The 15538-nt window shown below is 55.1% G+C and overlaps 3 protein-coding genes and 1 long non-coding RNA gene across 10 annotated transcripts in view; 2 read left to right on the top strand and 2 right to left on the bottom strand.

The window, feature by feature from the left end:
- Positions 1–3235, top strand: part of EHBP1 (EH domain binding protein 1) — a 491557-nt gene extending 488322 nt beyond the window's left edge. For 3 of the 4 annotated variants that reach the window (XM_029231704.1, XM_029231706.1, XM_029231705.1), the window contains 2 exons: positions 1821–1935; positions 2154–3235. In XM_029231704.1, the coding sequence (XP_029087537.1) occupies positions 1821–1935; positions 2154–2244 (206 nt within the window). In that variant the 3' untranslated portion in view covers positions 2245–3235. The remainder of the gene's footprint in view (positions 1–1820; positions 1936–2153) is intronic. The other variant, XM_029231707.1, reaches the window with a different exon arrangement.
- Positions 728–5230, bottom strand: LOC114900533. The gene is made up of 4 exons (XR_003794864.1): positions 5104–5230; positions 3230–3384; positions 2782–2888; positions 728–2187 (listed from the first exon to the last, which is right to left on the bottom strand). It is a non-coding gene; the product is annotated as an uncharacterized LOC114900533 (long non-coding RNA).
- An 834-nt stretch (positions 5231–6064) lies between these two features.
- LOC114900456 (WAS/WASL-interacting protein family member 1-like) lies at positions 6065–9666 on the bottom strand. The gene is made up of 7 exons (XM_029231610.1): positions 9435–9666; positions 8741–8898; positions 7888–8213; positions 7692–7759; positions 6777–7441; positions 6429–6630; positions 6065–6318 (listed from the first exon to the last, which is right to left on the bottom strand). Exons 1-7 carry the CDS (start codon positions 9664–9666, stop codon positions 6065–6067), a joined length of 1905 nt encoding a protein of 634 aa, XP_029087443.1.
- On the top strand, positions 7472–14451 carry OTX1 (orthodenticle homeobox 1). 4 transcript variants are annotated; one of them, XM_029232370.1, is made up of 5 exons: positions 7472–7567; positions 7931–7999; positions 9555–9761; positions 10624–10890; positions 12168–14451. In XM_029232370.1, exons 4-5 carry the CDS (start codon positions 10840–10842, stop codon positions 12984–12986), a joined length of 870 nt encoding a protein of 289 aa, XP_029088203.1. In that variant the 5' UTR covers positions 7472–7567; positions 7931–7999; positions 9555–9761; positions 10624–10839; the 3' UTR covers positions 12987–14451. The 4 variants fall into 4 exon arrangements, with proteins under 4 accessions (XP_029088203.1, XP_029088199.1, XP_029088202.1 ...); XM_029232366.1 differs by having other exon boundaries at positions 7500–7567; positions 10739–10890; positions 12168–13813; XM_029232369.1 differs by lacking the exons at positions 7472–7567; positions 7931–7999 and having other exon boundaries at positions 9665–9761; positions 10739–10890; positions 12168–12318; positions 12412–12493; positions 12524–12986.
- The last annotated feature ends 1087 nt before the right edge of the window (positions 14452–15538 follow it).

Here is a 15538-nt window from a genome sequence, read left to right as displayed (position 1 = left end):
GATTAGAAAATTGTCCAGCATTCCTGACCTCAGTTGCATTTAAATCCAAGGAATAAAATTGTGATAGATATGGCTTTTCTCCAGTTTTGCTGTTTCATATATTTTTTAAATTCTTACATTAAGAAAAAAACTTTCCATAGCAATAGTTTCTTTATTCCTCTCTATGCAATACAATACTTCACTTCTTTTTAAATAAGAATGTAATGTGACCAATTATTTAATGTACTTATTTGTGATGTTTTGTATCGAATGTGGGTAATTAATATATGGCATGTTTAATATATATGTGTGTATGTATTTGAGCTTGTAATGAAAGGAATAGTGATAAAATAGAATAAATTATTCTAGCTTTTTGCTGCTATTCTAACCTTTATTGCATGATGATGCATCTAATTTTTAATTTGTAAATACAAGATAGAATTCCCTCTAGCTCCATTTGGTTTCATAAAGCTGCTGAGCTGTTTGCTGTCTTGAATAAATTTTGCTTTGGAGGGGGTCGGGGGGATTTGAACCAGCACATTCTTGTGTGGTTTGTGAAGATTCACATGGTAACCAGCGGTGTGCATTGTTGGGTTTATCTGAATAAGCACCAGCCATGTGAGTTTTAACATGATTGCCCGGGGCAATGGAGAGAGAAGAGAGAAACCAGAAAGGATTGCACTCCTCTCTGTTTTTTGGAAAGTGCACTTGCTGGGGGAGGGGGCTACATGAGTCAGTGGCCAGGGTATTTTTTTTTTTTAAGCTGGTGTCCTGTTTCCCTCTAGGTCCTCATTTGTTCGGCTATCTGCCTCATCATCTACTTCTTCTTTTCATTGTTTACCTTCCTAATGAGGGAGGCGGGGTAGACTGGGGGTTGATTGACAGCTACAAGCCCTTACAGTCTGGCCAGAGAGCAGTTGGCTTTGGTTTCAAAAGTGCTTTAAATGTTCGATTTGGTCCTGTTTTTATTAAACGAAACTGCTGCTCATCTTAAGGAAATTATCAGACCAGCAATGATTAGGAAATATATTATTGGGGCCTAAAACCGTCAAAAAACTGCCCCTTCCCATGGAAGGAGCACTGCCCATCGGATTTTCCAACCGGGGTTTCAAAAAGAAGTATGTAATTTTTCCTTTGCAAAAGTGCTTTGATTTGAAACCACGCAGCAAACCTCTCCAAAAGAAAACTGGCTGTGATGCGATCGAGAGCTGCAGTGTAATGTTGCAGAGCAAATTTATTTTTTACTTCAAAGAAAAATGCTAATTAGCCGATTCACTACTTTTAAAGTTATTGTGAAGCATATGGCGCCCAGTGTGAGATACATCCAACTGCTAAAATAGAGCGAAGAGGAAATTAGCGAAGAATGGGCTGTATGGGGTGAGCATGGGGGTGGGGGAGGAGGATAGGTTCTCAGGCAGATTCTCTAGCCTTTTCAGGGTGATTTTATCGCCCATCTCTGCTTCCCGCCTCCTCATTCACCCACATTCCCCCCTCACCGCTCGGGCCGACCTCTTCTGGGCCTCCAGCTCTTCCTCCCCCACTTTGGCTGACATCAGGTGCGCACCTCCGCTGGCCACCGGCGCACACCTGGTCTCTTGCAGGTTCCAGCCCAGCCCGTAGCCGTCTCCATCTACGGAAAATACTTAGAAAGTAGGGTTTTAGGGGCGAAATCCTCATCACGACGGCCAAACTCTCCGTGAAACACTAGCTAGTGGCTCTGTAATATGGTTTGCAGAGAAATAAAAGGGAACTGGAAAAGGCGGGAAGGGGAGGGCCGGGTGGGGTGGGAGACCGGGTGGGGTGGGAGACCGGGTGGGTAAGGAGCCTCCCGTCCCCTGCAGACTGGCAGAAGACCGAGGCCCAGAAGCGACGCGAGCAGCTCCTGCTGGATGAGCTGGTGGCCCTAGTGGACAAGCGCGACGCGCTCGTCAGGGACCTGGACGCGCAGGAGAAGCAGTAAGTGGGCGGTGGGGTCGGGGGTCGAGGCTCTGCCGCCTGCTGAGGGGCCGAGAAGTTTTCGGAAAGTTCAGTCCAGAGGTCCCGGGTGGGCCGGGGCAGCCTCCCGCTGGCCCCGCGAACCCCGTTCCCTCTGGGGCTCGGAATGCGGGGCGAGAGGAGAGTGCCGCTCTGCGCTCCAAGAAGAAAAATAATTTGGTTTCCTGTTTGACTTCCAGGGCCGAAGAAGAAGATGAGCATTTGGAGCGAACTCTGGAGCAAAACAAAGGCAAGATGGCCAAGAAAGAAGAGAAATGTGTTCTGCAATAGAAGCCAGACCAGAATCTTGACCAACATTTTATTAGCCTTGGGTCCCCAGACCAGAAAAAGTCATTCTCATTGTTGATTTAAAACTTTTAACATTTTGTTTGGCTGGATTGTACTTCTTTACCACTACCACCACCTCTTTTCCTCCCTTTTTTCCAGACAGTGTACAGAACTCTGAAATAGCTTTGTTTAAGGATTGTGTGTGTGTTAATCATTTCCTTGAAATCATGTAAAATAGATTGCACAGACATCTTGTGAGTGATTGGTATTAGCAGTGTTCAAGAAACTGTTCAAAGAAGAAAGAAAAGAAAACTCTTCCCTCATTATTTTCCCTCATTTTTTGATGGAGAAAAATTTTAAAACATTTTTGTTGTTGTTGTTATTGTTAATAGCATAATGAGGGGTGGGAGGGGGCTTAAGAGGGAGGGATAAGGAAAATGTCATGAATGATTTTTTTCCAGTCCTGCCATATGTAACACTGAGTCTAAATTTTATAGTTAGATCATCTTCAATTTACTTATTAAACTGTGTTCTATTTACCAGTGGGATTTTCTGCAGTTGTTTTGCGTTTCACTATGAAAGATAATAGGGTACTTCTCCTCTGCTTTCTTCGGAGGATGGCCCTTTAACGTAGCCTGAAACAAGTCCTGTGATTTGAAGTGAGCTGTAAGGATGGGACTAATTGACATGCATCACTTTACAAAGACAGTCTTATCATTTGAGAATGCGCCATCTTTTTCTCTGGATAATTATTTATTACATCTAGCTTGGTTCCTACATTTTGTTGGGTCTCAAAATTGGCTCAAGAATGGTGTTAATATTTATTCTGTATTGATAAAAGTCTGTCTTGCCATTATGAGTAAATCCTCCAATTAATATTTTCTTCTCTAGCATAGCACTGTCATTTTTTTGTGAAAATGGTTATCTGTTTATTTATTACAATACTGAGTCATATATAAATTTTCAATAAAAGCAGAAACTTTCTTACCTTAAACACTGCTGCTACTTCTTTGCAATGAAAACTTCAGAAGTTTTTGTATTCATAAGACTTTTCATGTGGAAAAATGGTCCTCTTGAATGCAGGGCAGGATACTGGTCTGTATTTGGAGCTGAATAAGTTTACACCACCCTAGAGGGGCCCTGCTGACACACGAATGCGAATTGAAAAGCAATTAGTCATATTTTCTTAAGCAGTGTAAACTATCATCTTTTAGAGGGTCATCTCTTAACGATTTGAGGAGATTTGTGATTCGACAGCACTGAAAAAAATGTAATTTTCCATTGTTATAATTTTGCACTCATATGAGGAAGAACTATGACTTCTGATAACCGGCAAGACTGTAGATGCCGAAGTGAAAGGAAGAGGGTTATTGTTGGAGGGGAGGAGGAGGGTAAGTGTGTGCAGGTGTGTGTGTATGAGATGAGGGAAAGGGAACTTTCAACCAGAAGTTCTAAGCTACAGAAAAAACTGGCGATTTTATGGTAGTTTCCATCACTCCTCTGCAGAGGTGTCTTGAAACAAAGAAAGCTCGTTCAACAAGTCTGGAGACAGAGGAAACAGTCCACTAGCATTTATACGTTAGCCTAGATCATACATACATATATACACATATACATATATGTACATATACAGACAAATATTTATACCAATACACACACAAATTCCTTTCGAAAACTATGCAGCCGCCAGTCTTTCAAAATGATAAAACCTTCCTACGGTAGAATTTCTTCACGACAAGGATTTTAAGAAGTTATTGAAAAGTTATCAGAACTAAATGAAATCGGGTATTTGCCGTCTTTATTAGAGCAGGAGAGCAGAGGGAGCTACCGCTTCCTGGGGGGAAGCTCTCAGAACCCGGCCCTAACCCCAGGGAAACCGGCAGACGAAAACCATCAGCCCGGAGCAGCCTGGGGCTTGGGTGACCGGCGTCACCCACTCCATTTACGCAGGATTCGGATTCGGGGAACCTTCCCTCTCGCGGAGCCTCGCAGAGAGGCGGCTCCCCCAAGCCGCTCGCGACCTGCCAAGTGACAATCCTTCGCTAGCCCCAGATTTGTTGCCCGTCTCCCTGCCCCTCCTGCCTCAGTCCCGAGCCTCGCGGGGTTTCCGTTGGGCTGCTCTGTGGCGCCCGCACGCCCCGCAGCGGCGGCGGAGCGCGGCCCCCGGGGACCATCGGGGTCAGGCCCGCGGCGAGGGCGCCGCATCCGGATTTCGTCGCGTGGTGCCCAGAGGCTGCCCGGGCGCAGGCGCGAGCCCAGCACGCCTAGAGGCCGGCAATCCGAAAGCCCGCGCGGCGGCAAAAGAAGCTGTGGGCCCGGGGGTCGCCGAGGAGGAGGAGGAGTGTTGGCAGCGGGCTTGCTTGGGCACAGCCCGCGGGCCGGTGCAGAACTTCCGCCCCTGGCCAGGATCCCAGGGCCCCGGAGCCAAACCCCTCCCCCTGTCCCAAGTGTCCTCCAGAGTCTGGCCCGGCCTCGAGGTCACCTGGATGCTAAAGCCAGGGCCCAGCTCCCACGCCCCTCCCCAGCCCGGGGCCCTCGAGCTGAGTCCACAGGCCCTCCCCGGGCGAGGCCCCCAGTTCCCCTCCCCGAGCTGCGGCCGTTGCTGGAACGGTCGAGGCTTCTGGCCCAGCGTCTCCCACCTGGATATTTGCCTAGCGACGGCCGCCTCAGTCCTTTACGCCACATACAAGAAACTTTCATCTCAGTCTCCCCCGTCTCCACTCTCCTCCCTCTCCCCTCTTCTCTCTTTTTTCTTCTCTTAATCCCGGGGTTTTATGGGTTGAGCATTAAAAAAATTCGCCTGCAATTTGGGATTAGATAAATACTCTCATTAGGGGGGAAAAAAATCGTGCTACTTGATACCTCCCAACTTCCCCGAGACCGCGGCAGCATCTGGAACCGAGAGCGCCCGGCTCCCGCTTGGCGGGCCCTGGGGACCGCCTGAGCACATTCCAGCGCGCACTGCCGCCCCACCTCGCCGCGCCGGACCTCGGCCCAGCGCCGCAGCTGCAGGCCAAACGGGGCCGGGAAGAGGCGGGAGTGCGAGAGTTTGCGGGGCTGGGACAGGGCACGCACCCAGGCCTGGGAGGGCTAACCCAGGCACACAGCGCGCAGGCCCCGGCCGGGGTAGCGCCGGGCTACGGACGCAGTGCCGCCGAAGCTCACCCCAGGGCGCCGGCATACTCTTCCCCCTCACACTAGTGCGCTCCAGCCCGCGCCTTTCCCCAGAACCGAAAGCGGGGGTGTATTTCGTTTTTTTCCTTAAATCTCTGCACATTTCGGGGACTCGGAGTCCTGGGCCTTGCGGACTATTCCCCGCGGGGGCCTGCGCGAGCCAAAGGTGTGTCCCCGCTCGGGTCAGCGCTGCGCTCTGCGCAGTTTCTTTTCCTGTTAAGTCTTTTTCTTGTTCATGTTTTTACTTTTCTCCCGTTCTTTTATTGTTTTCTCTCTCTCTTTCTCTCCCTTTTGTGAATGGGCCGCGGTGTCTTTGTTCTGGAGAGAAGCGCCCGTGTCGCCGACTTTTGTGAACCAGAGAAGGATCTTGTAAAACCTTTTCTCCTTCATACTTCCCCACTCCCACCCCTCCTCTTTTGCCCCTTTGATTAGATGTTCCCTCATCGTCAAAAAAAAAATGTAATTTCGTTAGCCTGGCGGCCACTTTCTTTGAACATTAGCTCGCTTTCAGCTCCAACTTCAATTAGAAGGAGTTGATTTTGAGAGATCAACAAAAGGACCGACCAAAGCCTTATTAAAGGTCCTAAGAAGATCTCCCGGGTTCTTTGAGAAGCAGTTAAGGAAACAGTGTGCCCTCCATCATATTCTGTTACCGTATTTTATTCGGACTCCAAAGGAAAGTGTCGCTTGGGGGAGGGGGAAGCACTTTGAAGAGCGGCGGCCACGGCCCCTTTTCACTCAGCGGGCTCCCCCTTCCTTCTCCTCCACCTCCTCGCCCTGCGCCTGGTCCGCTCTCGGTGCCCGACCCTGCGGCCCCGCAGCGCCCGCGCTCCCCATCGCGAAGCGCCCGGTGGCTCCTTGACTCGCCCTCACACTTACTCCTGTTCAAACTTTTCACTCCGCCTGTTGAGGTGGAGGGGAGGGGGGATTAGGAAGAAGCGGTAGGAATTCCTCGAAAGGGAGTAAAGTGTCTAATATTCAGGAGGAGGTGCCATTTAAAAGAATTGCCTTACTCAGTGTTGGGGCGAAAACACTTTTTTTTTTTGCGCTTTGACAAGTCCATCCAGGTAGACGTGTTTGAGAAGTTTGTTCGATTGGGAAATGGGCTTCGCCAGTACGAAAGATCCGGGGAGATCGCTTCAAGGAGGCTCCTGCGGCATGTGGGAAAGAAATTGAGGGCAAGGGTCTGTGGCCACGTTTTCCACCAAATTGTCCCTTGTAAAAGGAGAACGGGAAGGAGACAGTGTGAAAGAGAAAGTTTCCTATCCAAACCTTTCGATTCAGAAGTAGAGTGTGTGTGTAAGGGAGAGGGGAGTCTGCGCTCCAACATTTCAAAAGAAGCGTTTAGGATTTGCAAACACCTTTCGTGGGGACTGGGAACACCAGGAGACGCCGAAGAGCAGGTAAGTGGCCGTGCCTCCCCTGCGGGTGCTGCTCGCAGGCGTGGGAGTCCTGAGGCGCCGAGGCGGGATCTGCGCACTGGGAGCTGCTCCCGCGCTCGGCAAAGTAGCCTGTGCCAGCACGAGCCGCCCGCGGCGTCCCTCTGCGGGTGGTGGCGCGGTGGATGAAGACACTGGGGCCCGCGGCGCCGGGAGAGGGGCCGGGGGCCCGCTCCCCTCCAGCCCGCGGCTCCCGGGTCCTCGCGCCCACCGGGCCGCCGAGTTGGGTGGCGCGCGGGAGAGCGAGAACCGGTTCTCCAGCACCTCGCCTCCTTCTGCCACTCCCTCCAGGGCGCCAAAAGGGCGAGAGAAGGGCGGGGAGCCCCGGGGCGGCCTTGGGACCGGCGTCCCCCTCCACGGCCTGGGCTCCCGCGCTGCGCTCGTCTTCCTCGCGTCGCTCTGCGCCGCGTTTGCCGCCAGTCGAGCCCCGGAGTTAGCGCGCGACCGGGGCGGGGCGGGCGGGCGGGCGGTGAGGGCGGGGTGCAGGGGGCGGGGGAGGGCGGGGGCGCGCGGAGGTAACCCCCGGCTCGTGCTGCCATTGCCCGGCTCCCTGTCACTCAGCCCGCGCGGGGCCAGGGATTGGCAGCCTAGCCCGGTTACGCACTCACCTCGCGTTCACATACCCGGGGAGGGCATTAGAAAGGTGATCAATCTTCATCAGGCTACATTTCCAATCACCTAAACAACCCGGCCAGACAAGCCACTCCGACAAGGTAAATCGCTTGATTTATTTAGTTTCCGAAGTGCCTCTGCGGGGCTTCCCCAGCCCCCACCGCCTCCACGCTGCACGGAGTGCCACGGCAACCTCGAGCCACCTCCCAGCTCTGCCCCTCTCACCCCCACCCTCCTCCTTGCGGCCCCTCGGCGCGGTCCTGGGCGAGGCAGTGTCTCGGGAGAGTGTAGGGCTTTGCAAACAAAGTGTGTGTATGAAATAAAGTGAAACCTGGAGGGACACGCACAAAGCCACTGGAAAGAAAGAGAAAGGGAGGAGGGAAGTTGGGGAAAGAAAGAAATCCGGGGGTCCTAGACCAACCGCCCAACCCGGCGGGTAATTCCTGTGCTGCTCTGTTTTGCAGGTTGGCTGCCCGGAAGGTCCGTGTGAGGGTGCGAGGTAGATGGTGAGCGGCCCCGGCAGCTGAGGGCAGGTAAGGAGAAAGCCGGGAGCCGCCCGGGACTCTGGGAATGCGTCGGTTGTTCTTGCCTCCCCGTCCTCAAGCGGGTCCCCGCTTCCCAGGTCCCTGGCACGTGGGCGGGGCTGGGAGGCGACCTGGCTCCCCTCTTGCTGCGCTGAGGACCCCGGAGCTCTGCTGCGGCCCCGCGCCCCTCCCCCGCCTCCTCCGAAGTAACCGAGCTGAAGTGCTAAGTTTGAAGAAAGTCTGAAAACTCACGCAGCAGCCTAGATGAGTCGCCGCGGCTGATTCCCATTCTCCTTCGGCCCCAGAGCCCAGGCTCTTTCCCTTCTGTCGCCTTCCCTGCAAACTAGGTTCTCCCGGCCCAGGTCCCATGGGGACGGGAGCGGGAGGCTTCTTTAGCTCTAACTTCTTTCTTTCCCTAAACTCACTAGCCCGGGTCCCAGGTCTGCTTTGAGTTCCTTGAAGCGGGGTAAAGCGACAGGTCCTCTGGGGTCTCAGTCCCACACCCCCAGCGCCACTTCCTGACCCCTGATTGTAGCGCCTCAGTTTGGGGGCAGCTGGGGAAGCCAGGCGTCGACCTTCCAGCCCGGGTCAGAGCGAGCTACGCCCCAGAGGCCTAGTTCTCTAGTCTCGATCGGATCCTGCGGCCGCGGGTTCAGCTAGTAGGATAGGCGGGGAGCGCACCGGACCTGCTGCACTCAGGCCTCCCAAATCCGCCAGACACTTGGGGCGCTGGGCAGGTCACCTTTTAACCCCGGCCGGGACCCCATTGTCCGCAGCCAGGACCGGCTTGCGTTGACGATAAACGGCCTGCGGCTGTGGCGAGGCGCCGGTGACCTCGGGCGGCGTCTTAGAACCGCCACCTGTACAGTGACCCTTTCTGGTCGCCTCTGCGGGACCTGGCCTTGAAACTGTGGTCGAGGTGTGGGTGGGATTCCGGGTAAGCAGTCTTTCAGCGGCTGGGCACAGAGAAGTCAACTGGAAGGGCGGCTGTAGGCTCTAGGGCCGGGACCCAGCCGAGGAGACTTTGGCAGGTCGCACTCTCCCAAGTGGGCAATGCGTCCTGGAGAGGCTCAGGTGCCGCTAGCCCTCCGCAGTGCCTCACCTGGGCTCTCCGGAGTCTACCTGTGCGTCCCACTTTCAAAGACGTTTGAAACAACGCCTCATGCTCTGGATCTCCTGCCGCCTGGGGGCCGAGCAAATGTTTTCTTGTGCGATGTGAGGCCCGTTCCCACCCGACCAGAATTTTGCCTAGTCTTAGACGACTCTGCGGTTCAGGCTCTGACCTCCCAAGCTTGGCCCTGATTTTAACCTCTCCTCACTCCTAGTGTCGCCCTATGAGTGTCTGGCCCATTCCAAGCCCGAAAAGAGGAGATCATGATCCAACTATTTTACTTTTCAAAGAAGCTGTGGTCTTTGGGCTAAGGCCTTATAGAGCCGAGTTGACCGCCCTGTATAGTTCCATAACCGGCGTCCCCTCCCCATCCTGTGACTCCTTGCCTCGGACAAGACCAGGAAGCCGTGATGGCTGGGAATGACGGTTTCCGTGTGTCTCGTGTCTCCATAGGCCGGGCCCCCAGACGCAACAGAGCTTGAAGGACTGCGCAGTGGGAGCCCCGCACTGCGCCCGGCCCCGGCCCCCTGGATCCTTCGGGGCGCCTCCACCCAGCTGTTAGCATGATGTCTTACCTCAAACAACCCCCATACGGCATGAACGGGCTGGGCCTAGCCGGGCCGGCTATGGACCTCCTACACCCCTCCGTGGGCTATCCGGGTGAGCACCGGCCCCCGCCCCCGGCCCCTGCAAATCTTGGGGATCCCCAGCCTCCCGGGTTTAAGCACAAACTTTGTCGTGGATCGGCCCAGGGAACCGGTTGCCTAGTCTGCTTACGGTGCAGGACAGGCTGCAGGCTCGCAGGGCAGAATCGCGGGTCGGTGAGGATGGCCGGGGCGGCGAAAACGTGAGACGTGAGCCCTCCTTGCCTGGCTACACGGGCACCTTGTCACCCGTTGTGCTCCCACTGCCAGCACAGGGTGCATTTACCCACGGATTCGATTTCTCATGGGTGGTGTGTGCGTGCGTGCGTGTGTGTGTGTGTGTGTGTGTGAGAGAGAGAGAGAGAGAGAGAGAGAGAGAGAAAGGATCTATGCCTTTCCCCCCAACATTGAATGAGGAATATGGACACTTGCTAGGCTCTGAGAGGAAGGGCCGAGCTTGCCTTATGCAAAGCAACTGGCTGAGCTGAGGAGGGGGGATTCTCCCTCCCTAATTAAACTGTCCTCTAGACGGGTGGCCTGCACCAACTTTTGCACTGTTGATGTGGACGACTTGAGCAGAATCCTGGCTGTCTTTTCTAGGTTCCACTCCTTCACCCCCATTTTTTCCCTCGGAAAGTGTTTTCCAGGACGTGTTTCTGCACACCCCTTCCCCACCTTCCAGCCAGGGAGAGTGTTGGGAGGGGGCAGTGAAGGAAGAAAGATTGTATAACTTCTCTTCCTTTCTTAACCTCTGAGAGGCAGGGAAGGGGGCAGCCCTGGAGTACCGGAGACACTGGCTCCCAGTCGCTCACACATGCAGTTTCTCCCACCTGTGGCTGTCAGGCTCGGCCTCCCTGGGGAGTTGTTTTTGCTCGGAGCTCGGCTTTCTTTTGCAATGGCCTGGTTCAGAGCCTGCCAGGGGCCGGTCCGCGTCCTCTAGCGCGAGTCCGCGTGGCCACCACTGACCCGACGCGCCCCCGCGTTTCCCCTCAGCCACCCCGCGGAAGCAGCGACGGGAGCGCACCACCTTTACGCGCTCTCAGCTGGACGTGCTCGAGGCACTCTTCGCCAAGACTCGCTACCCTGACATCTTCATGCGCGAGGAGGTGGCGCTCAAGATCAACCTGCCAGAGTCCAGAGTCCAGGTGCGCGCGCTCGCGGGACTTCAGGGTCGGGGGTGGGGTGCTGGGGCTGGTTGGAGAGGGCCTGGGAATGGGGTTCTGGTGTCGGGGCGGGCTTACAGCCCCTCTCAGACTCCCCCTAGCGCTGGGCCGGGCCTGGCAGAGGGGCCAAAGTTAGAGGAGCTAGTTTAGAGCCCTGGATTCCGCCCTTGGCCCCGGGGCGCCTTTGCTATCCGAAGTGCTTTTTAGGATTGCCGGAGGACAAGCGAGGCTCCCGAAGGCAACGTGCCCTGAGAGCCCGACACTTGCCCCTGCCTCTTTGGCCGCCCCAGGACTTGGCCGTTTCCTTCCGGGTCCTGAATTCTTCCTCCGCCCTTGCCTTGTATCCCGGGGATCCTGGAAATAGAAGAGTGGGGCTTGGCCAGAGCCTGGTGCCCTGTCTGGGAGTGCGCCCCACGGGTGGCGCCAGTTTGATTAGACATTTCCTTTGCCCAGAGAGGATGCCGAACGCAAAACCTGGCTACCAGCTTTGCTGTTTCTGTTTTTGCGATGAAAGGGACCCGAAAATACTGTTCGGATTATAACTCAGAACTCTCCTCAAAGGCCTTTTATCTTGCCTTTTTCCCCCCAGAGGCTCGAGAGAACAGGAATGCCATGTCTTGTACCGGGGCCTTCCAGGAGGACTGAGAACTTTATGACTGTCCTATTTGGTTCCCCACTTGGAGCCAAGAAGTCCAACGAAATTCTGCCCAGGCTTCCTTCCCTAGTCCCCCGAGTACTGCCTCTGTTCAGCCTCCTGGCCTTGCTCCTGCTCCCATCCAAATTCTCGCCCTGCCCAGCACCTGACCTTCAGGGGCGGAGGGGCTCCGGCCTCAAACTCGGGGACTGTCCCCCACTCCGCGGCTTGCTCTGTGCCTCTCCGCAGTTTACCGAGCTCTATTCATAGAAGACAGGGCCTCCAAACATACATAGGTCTGTTGGGAAGCAGCCAACAGCATCAGTTTAGAGATGGCTGAACTTCTGGCTGGACAGACACAAATGTTCCGCCCTCCGGCAGAGTTGCGCTGGGGGTGGGGGGGAGTGCACATCCCTACTTTGCCAGGGGAGGGTCTTTGAGCAGAAGGATGGGGGAGGGTGGAGGAGCAGGGAATGCAGGGTCTGGCCGGGTCGGAGATAGGGAGGGGAGGAGGCGTAGATAGGAGAGGGATGCGGATCCTAGGCCGGGTGTTGGTCCAAGGGGCGGGGGAGTGGCAAGTTCTACTCTCCCCCTGACACACTCTCCCCCACCCGGCCCGCTGCAGGTCTGGTTCAAGAATCGTCGCGCCAAATGCCGCCAGCAGCAGCAGAGCGGGAGCGGGACCAAGAGCCGCCCAGCCAAGAAGAAGTCCTCGCCGGTGCGGGAGAGCTCGGGCTCCGAAAGCAGCGGCCAGTTCACGCCGCCCGCTGTGTCCAGTTCCGCCTCGTCCTCCAGCTCCGCATCGAGCGCTTCGGCCAACCCGGCGGCTGCAGCGGCTGCAGGCCTGGGCGGGAACCCGGCGGTGGCAGTCCCGTCGTCGTTGAGTACGCCGGCTGCCTCGTCCATCTGGAGTCCGGCTTCCATCTCGCCCGGCTCAGCGCCCGCTTCCGTGTCGGTGCCCGAGCCTTTGGCCGCGCCTAGCAACGCATCGTGTATGCAGCGCTCGGTAGCCGCAGGCGCCGCCTCTGCCGCACCCTCCTATCCCATGTCCTACGGTCAGGGCGGCAGCTATGGCCAGGGCTACCCCGCGCCCTCCTCTTCCTACTTTGGCGGCGTGGACTGCAGCTCATATCTAGCGCCCATGCACTCGCACCACCACCCGCACCAGCTCAGCCCTATGGCACCCTCCTCCATGGCTAGCCACCATCACCACCATCCCCACGCGCACCACCCGTTGAGCCAGTCCTCAGGCCACCACCACCACCATCACCACCACCATCACCAGGGCTACGGCGGCTCGGGGCTCGCCTTCAACTCTGCCGACTGCTTGGATTACAAGGAGCCTGGCGCCGCCGCCGCTTCCTCCGCTTGGAAACTCAACTTCAACTCGCCTGACTGTCTGGACTATAAGGACCAAGCCTCATGGAGGTTTCAGGTCTTGTGAGCCCAGGAGTGGGAGGAAGAGAAGAAGAAACGCAACTACCTGCGCCCTCCGTGGTCCCCGTCCAGTTGTTGCTGCTGCTGCTGCTGCACTGCCCGCCTTTGCCTCGGCTTTTCCAGACCTGAACTTTCATGCTCCCAAAAGATGCCCATTGCTGCACTGCCGCCCTCATCTTTGTGCCACTTGCTTGGGGGATGTGCAAACCCTGCCCACCCCTTGGAAGAGGGGACCGGTGCTTCGGCTTGGCCCACAAGTTCTATACGGGAGAGCTGTGTGCTCCCCTCCTCAACCCCTAACGAACTCCTAAGTCACCATCTTCTAGTCTTTCTGGACGGTAATTATGCGCTTGCAGCCTTCGGAGGCTCTTCGCTCTGACTTGCTGTTTGAGCCCTACACTTTAATTTATTCTTTCTGGACACTGGAGTCACTAACTGGCATGTGTCTGCCTGTTGGAGTGCACCCATACTCTACTCCAAATCAAAACAACCACTAAGTGTTTCTCGCGTGCAGACTGCCGCCCCTTCAGCTGCCCTAAGCCCCGCTCCCCGCCTGCAGACCAGAGCTTCCCGGCGTTTCCTCCTCCCCAGCCGGATGCGCTGGGACGAGGCCCGGAGGGAGGAGCGCACCCATAGCCTCTCGCGCACAGCCCCGCCCTGCGTAGAACTGGCTCAGTCTTCCGCTTCGGCGGGAATGCTGTATATAGTCAGGTCCGTTCCAGGGACCACTTAAACTTTTTAGTTGCTGTTGGTTGAACTGAGCATATCTCGTCTTAGAGTCCAAGAAATAGAACTTTAAGATATATACAGCATATATATACACATATATATATAACAAAAGCAAAAAATATTTTCCCTCTGTCCCCTTTCCTCTCTTCCTCAAACGATGGCGCTTTTACTTTTTCAGTTGTTGCAAAGCTTCCCTGCCCTCTCACACCTTCTCCCTCTGTGTATTTATTAAAGAGAATCGTTTGGTTTCAGGAAGCTGCGCGCGGAGGATCGGGAGGGTCTGGGAGTGTGAAGGCAAGAGCCAAGTCAGGGTACAGGGGAGGGGGCTAGTCTGGGCCGGGGCGCAGGACTGAGCCCTTCACCAGGTCTAAGCACAGGGTCGCAGTTCCAGTTAAGAGATCAAAACCAAAAGAAAACAAAAAATAAAAATACAGCATTATGGAAAAACAAACAAACCCAGGCCCCAAACCCCGGTTCCAATTCCTCTGTCGGCTTCTCTCTCTTTAAACAACCCTGTTTTGTCTAGTGAGTTTTTAGTGCACCTTCATTCTCTGAAATCTGCGGAGGACCCACGCCTGTATATCAGTTTTGGCTTTGGCCTTTTCGTCCAGTAGGTGGGAAAGTAATTTGTAAATTTGATTTGTCCGATGTGAAGATCGCAAATTACTTGTTGAAATGTAAGGCAGTTCCCTTCCGCCCCCTTTATCTACATTATTTCCCGAAAATAAATGCAAATTAATGAACGGCTTGTCAGTGTTGCTCTTCTGCTTCCAGCCCAGGTCCTGGTCTTGGGTGGGTGGAGGGGACTAAAAAGAGGAGCCCCCCCGTGTTAATAACCCGCGTGTTAATAACCTGTGTGAAGCTGGAGGCCAAAAAAATGCTCTCCTAGGGAGGGTCCCCCCTCCCGGTCAGCCCGGCCTCTTCCCCCGGGCGTTTTGACCCCGTATCCCCTCTCGCCATCCAGGACAGAGACAGGTGTCAGGACTCAATTCCCGAAGCAATTCCTTTCTCTTCAGAGGCAGGAGCCTGGCACTGATTTCTTCACCCTAATTGCCTGCACCAGAAAGAAGAGGGGGAGGGGAAGAGGGTCGGGAGGCGGGAAAGGATAGGTCTGTAATGCTCTCAGAGCTGAGCCAAAAAGGAAAAGAAAACAAAACGACAAAAAACCGATCCGTGTCTTGCATGTTGGCAGCAGACGACCTTCCTTTCTGCTGAGCTGTCCCCGGTGGCTTCACAGAGGCCGGGGGAATCCGAGTCATCCCTTCCACGTGCTAAGATGTCCCTTTAAACCCTCAGACCCTGCCAGAAGTAGCCAAAATATCTTTGCTCGTATTGCTAAGTTTCTTTAAAACGCAAACACAAAATCTAGAAAAGTCGATAGGGACGCGTTTCACTTTGGCAGGGGAAGAAGACTCCTGGCTCACACAAGGGGGTTCGGAAGGACGGTTCCACCTTCCCCTGAGGAAGACAGGGGTAACGGTGGGGATGGGGTGAGATGATCCTCCAGAAGACCCAGAGTCCATACTCTGGTCTGAAACCTCCTGGGTGTAAGGCCCAGAAGCTGCTCAACTTGTCCATGGGCGGGAAGGAAATAAGGAAACAACGAAAAGTTTCCTGCGAAGTGACCGACACACCCTATTCTTTTCATTCCGTGTAAGACTTGAGAACACAACGTGAGGCAGGGTTTGGAGAACGACCCCCTCCTCCAGGGTTCCGCGCCGAGCTAGGTCTCAGTGCTGCAAGCCCCGACTGAAGGGAAGCCCTCTCAGCCGCGTATTCCCTCCGGACTCCGTAGGCCCGTCTCGGACTCCGTAGGCCCGTCTCGGACTC

This window comes from Monodon monoceros, unplaced genomic scaffold (assembly GCF_005190385.1).
Source record: "Monodon monoceros isolate NGI ecotype Baffin Bay Population unplaced genomic scaffold, NGI_Narwhal_1 Super_Scaffold_19, whole genome shotgun sequence".
NCBI lineage: Eukaryota > Metazoa > Chordata > Mammalia > Artiodactyla > Monodontidae > Monodon > Monodon monoceros.
The sequence above is the reverse complement of the archived record's forward strand: the minus strand, read 5'-3'. Positions and strand labels throughout refer to the sequence as shown.

Excerpts from the sequence above, each read along its gene's own strand:
- OTX1 (XM_029232366.1), top strand. The coding sequence starts at position 9,665 with ATGATGTCTTACCTCAAACAACCCCCATACGGCATGAACGGGCTGGGC. Across the intron at positions 9,762-10,738 it reads CCCCTCCGTGGGCTATCCGG|CCACCCCGCGGAAGCAGCGA; the intron begins GTGAGCACCGGC and ends GTTTCCCCTCAG. Across the intron at positions 10,891-12,167 it reads TGCCAGAGTCCAGAGTCCAG|GTCTGGTTCAAGAATCGTCG; the intron begins GTGCGCGCGCTC and ends GGCCCGCTGCAG.
- LOC114900456 (XM_029231610.1), bottom strand. The coding sequence starts at position 9,666 with ATGCTAACAGCTGGGTGGAGGCGCCCCGAAGGATCCAGGGGGCCGGGG. Across the intron at positions 7,760-7,887 it reads ATTACCCGCCGGGTTGGGCG|CCCTACACTCTCCCGAGACA; the intron begins GTTGGTCTAGGA and ends TTGTTTGCAAAG. Across the intron at positions 6,319-6,428 it reads TGTTTTCGCCCCAACACTGA|GCGGAGTGAAAAGTTTGAAC; the intron begins GTAAGGCAATTC and ends CCACCTCAACAG.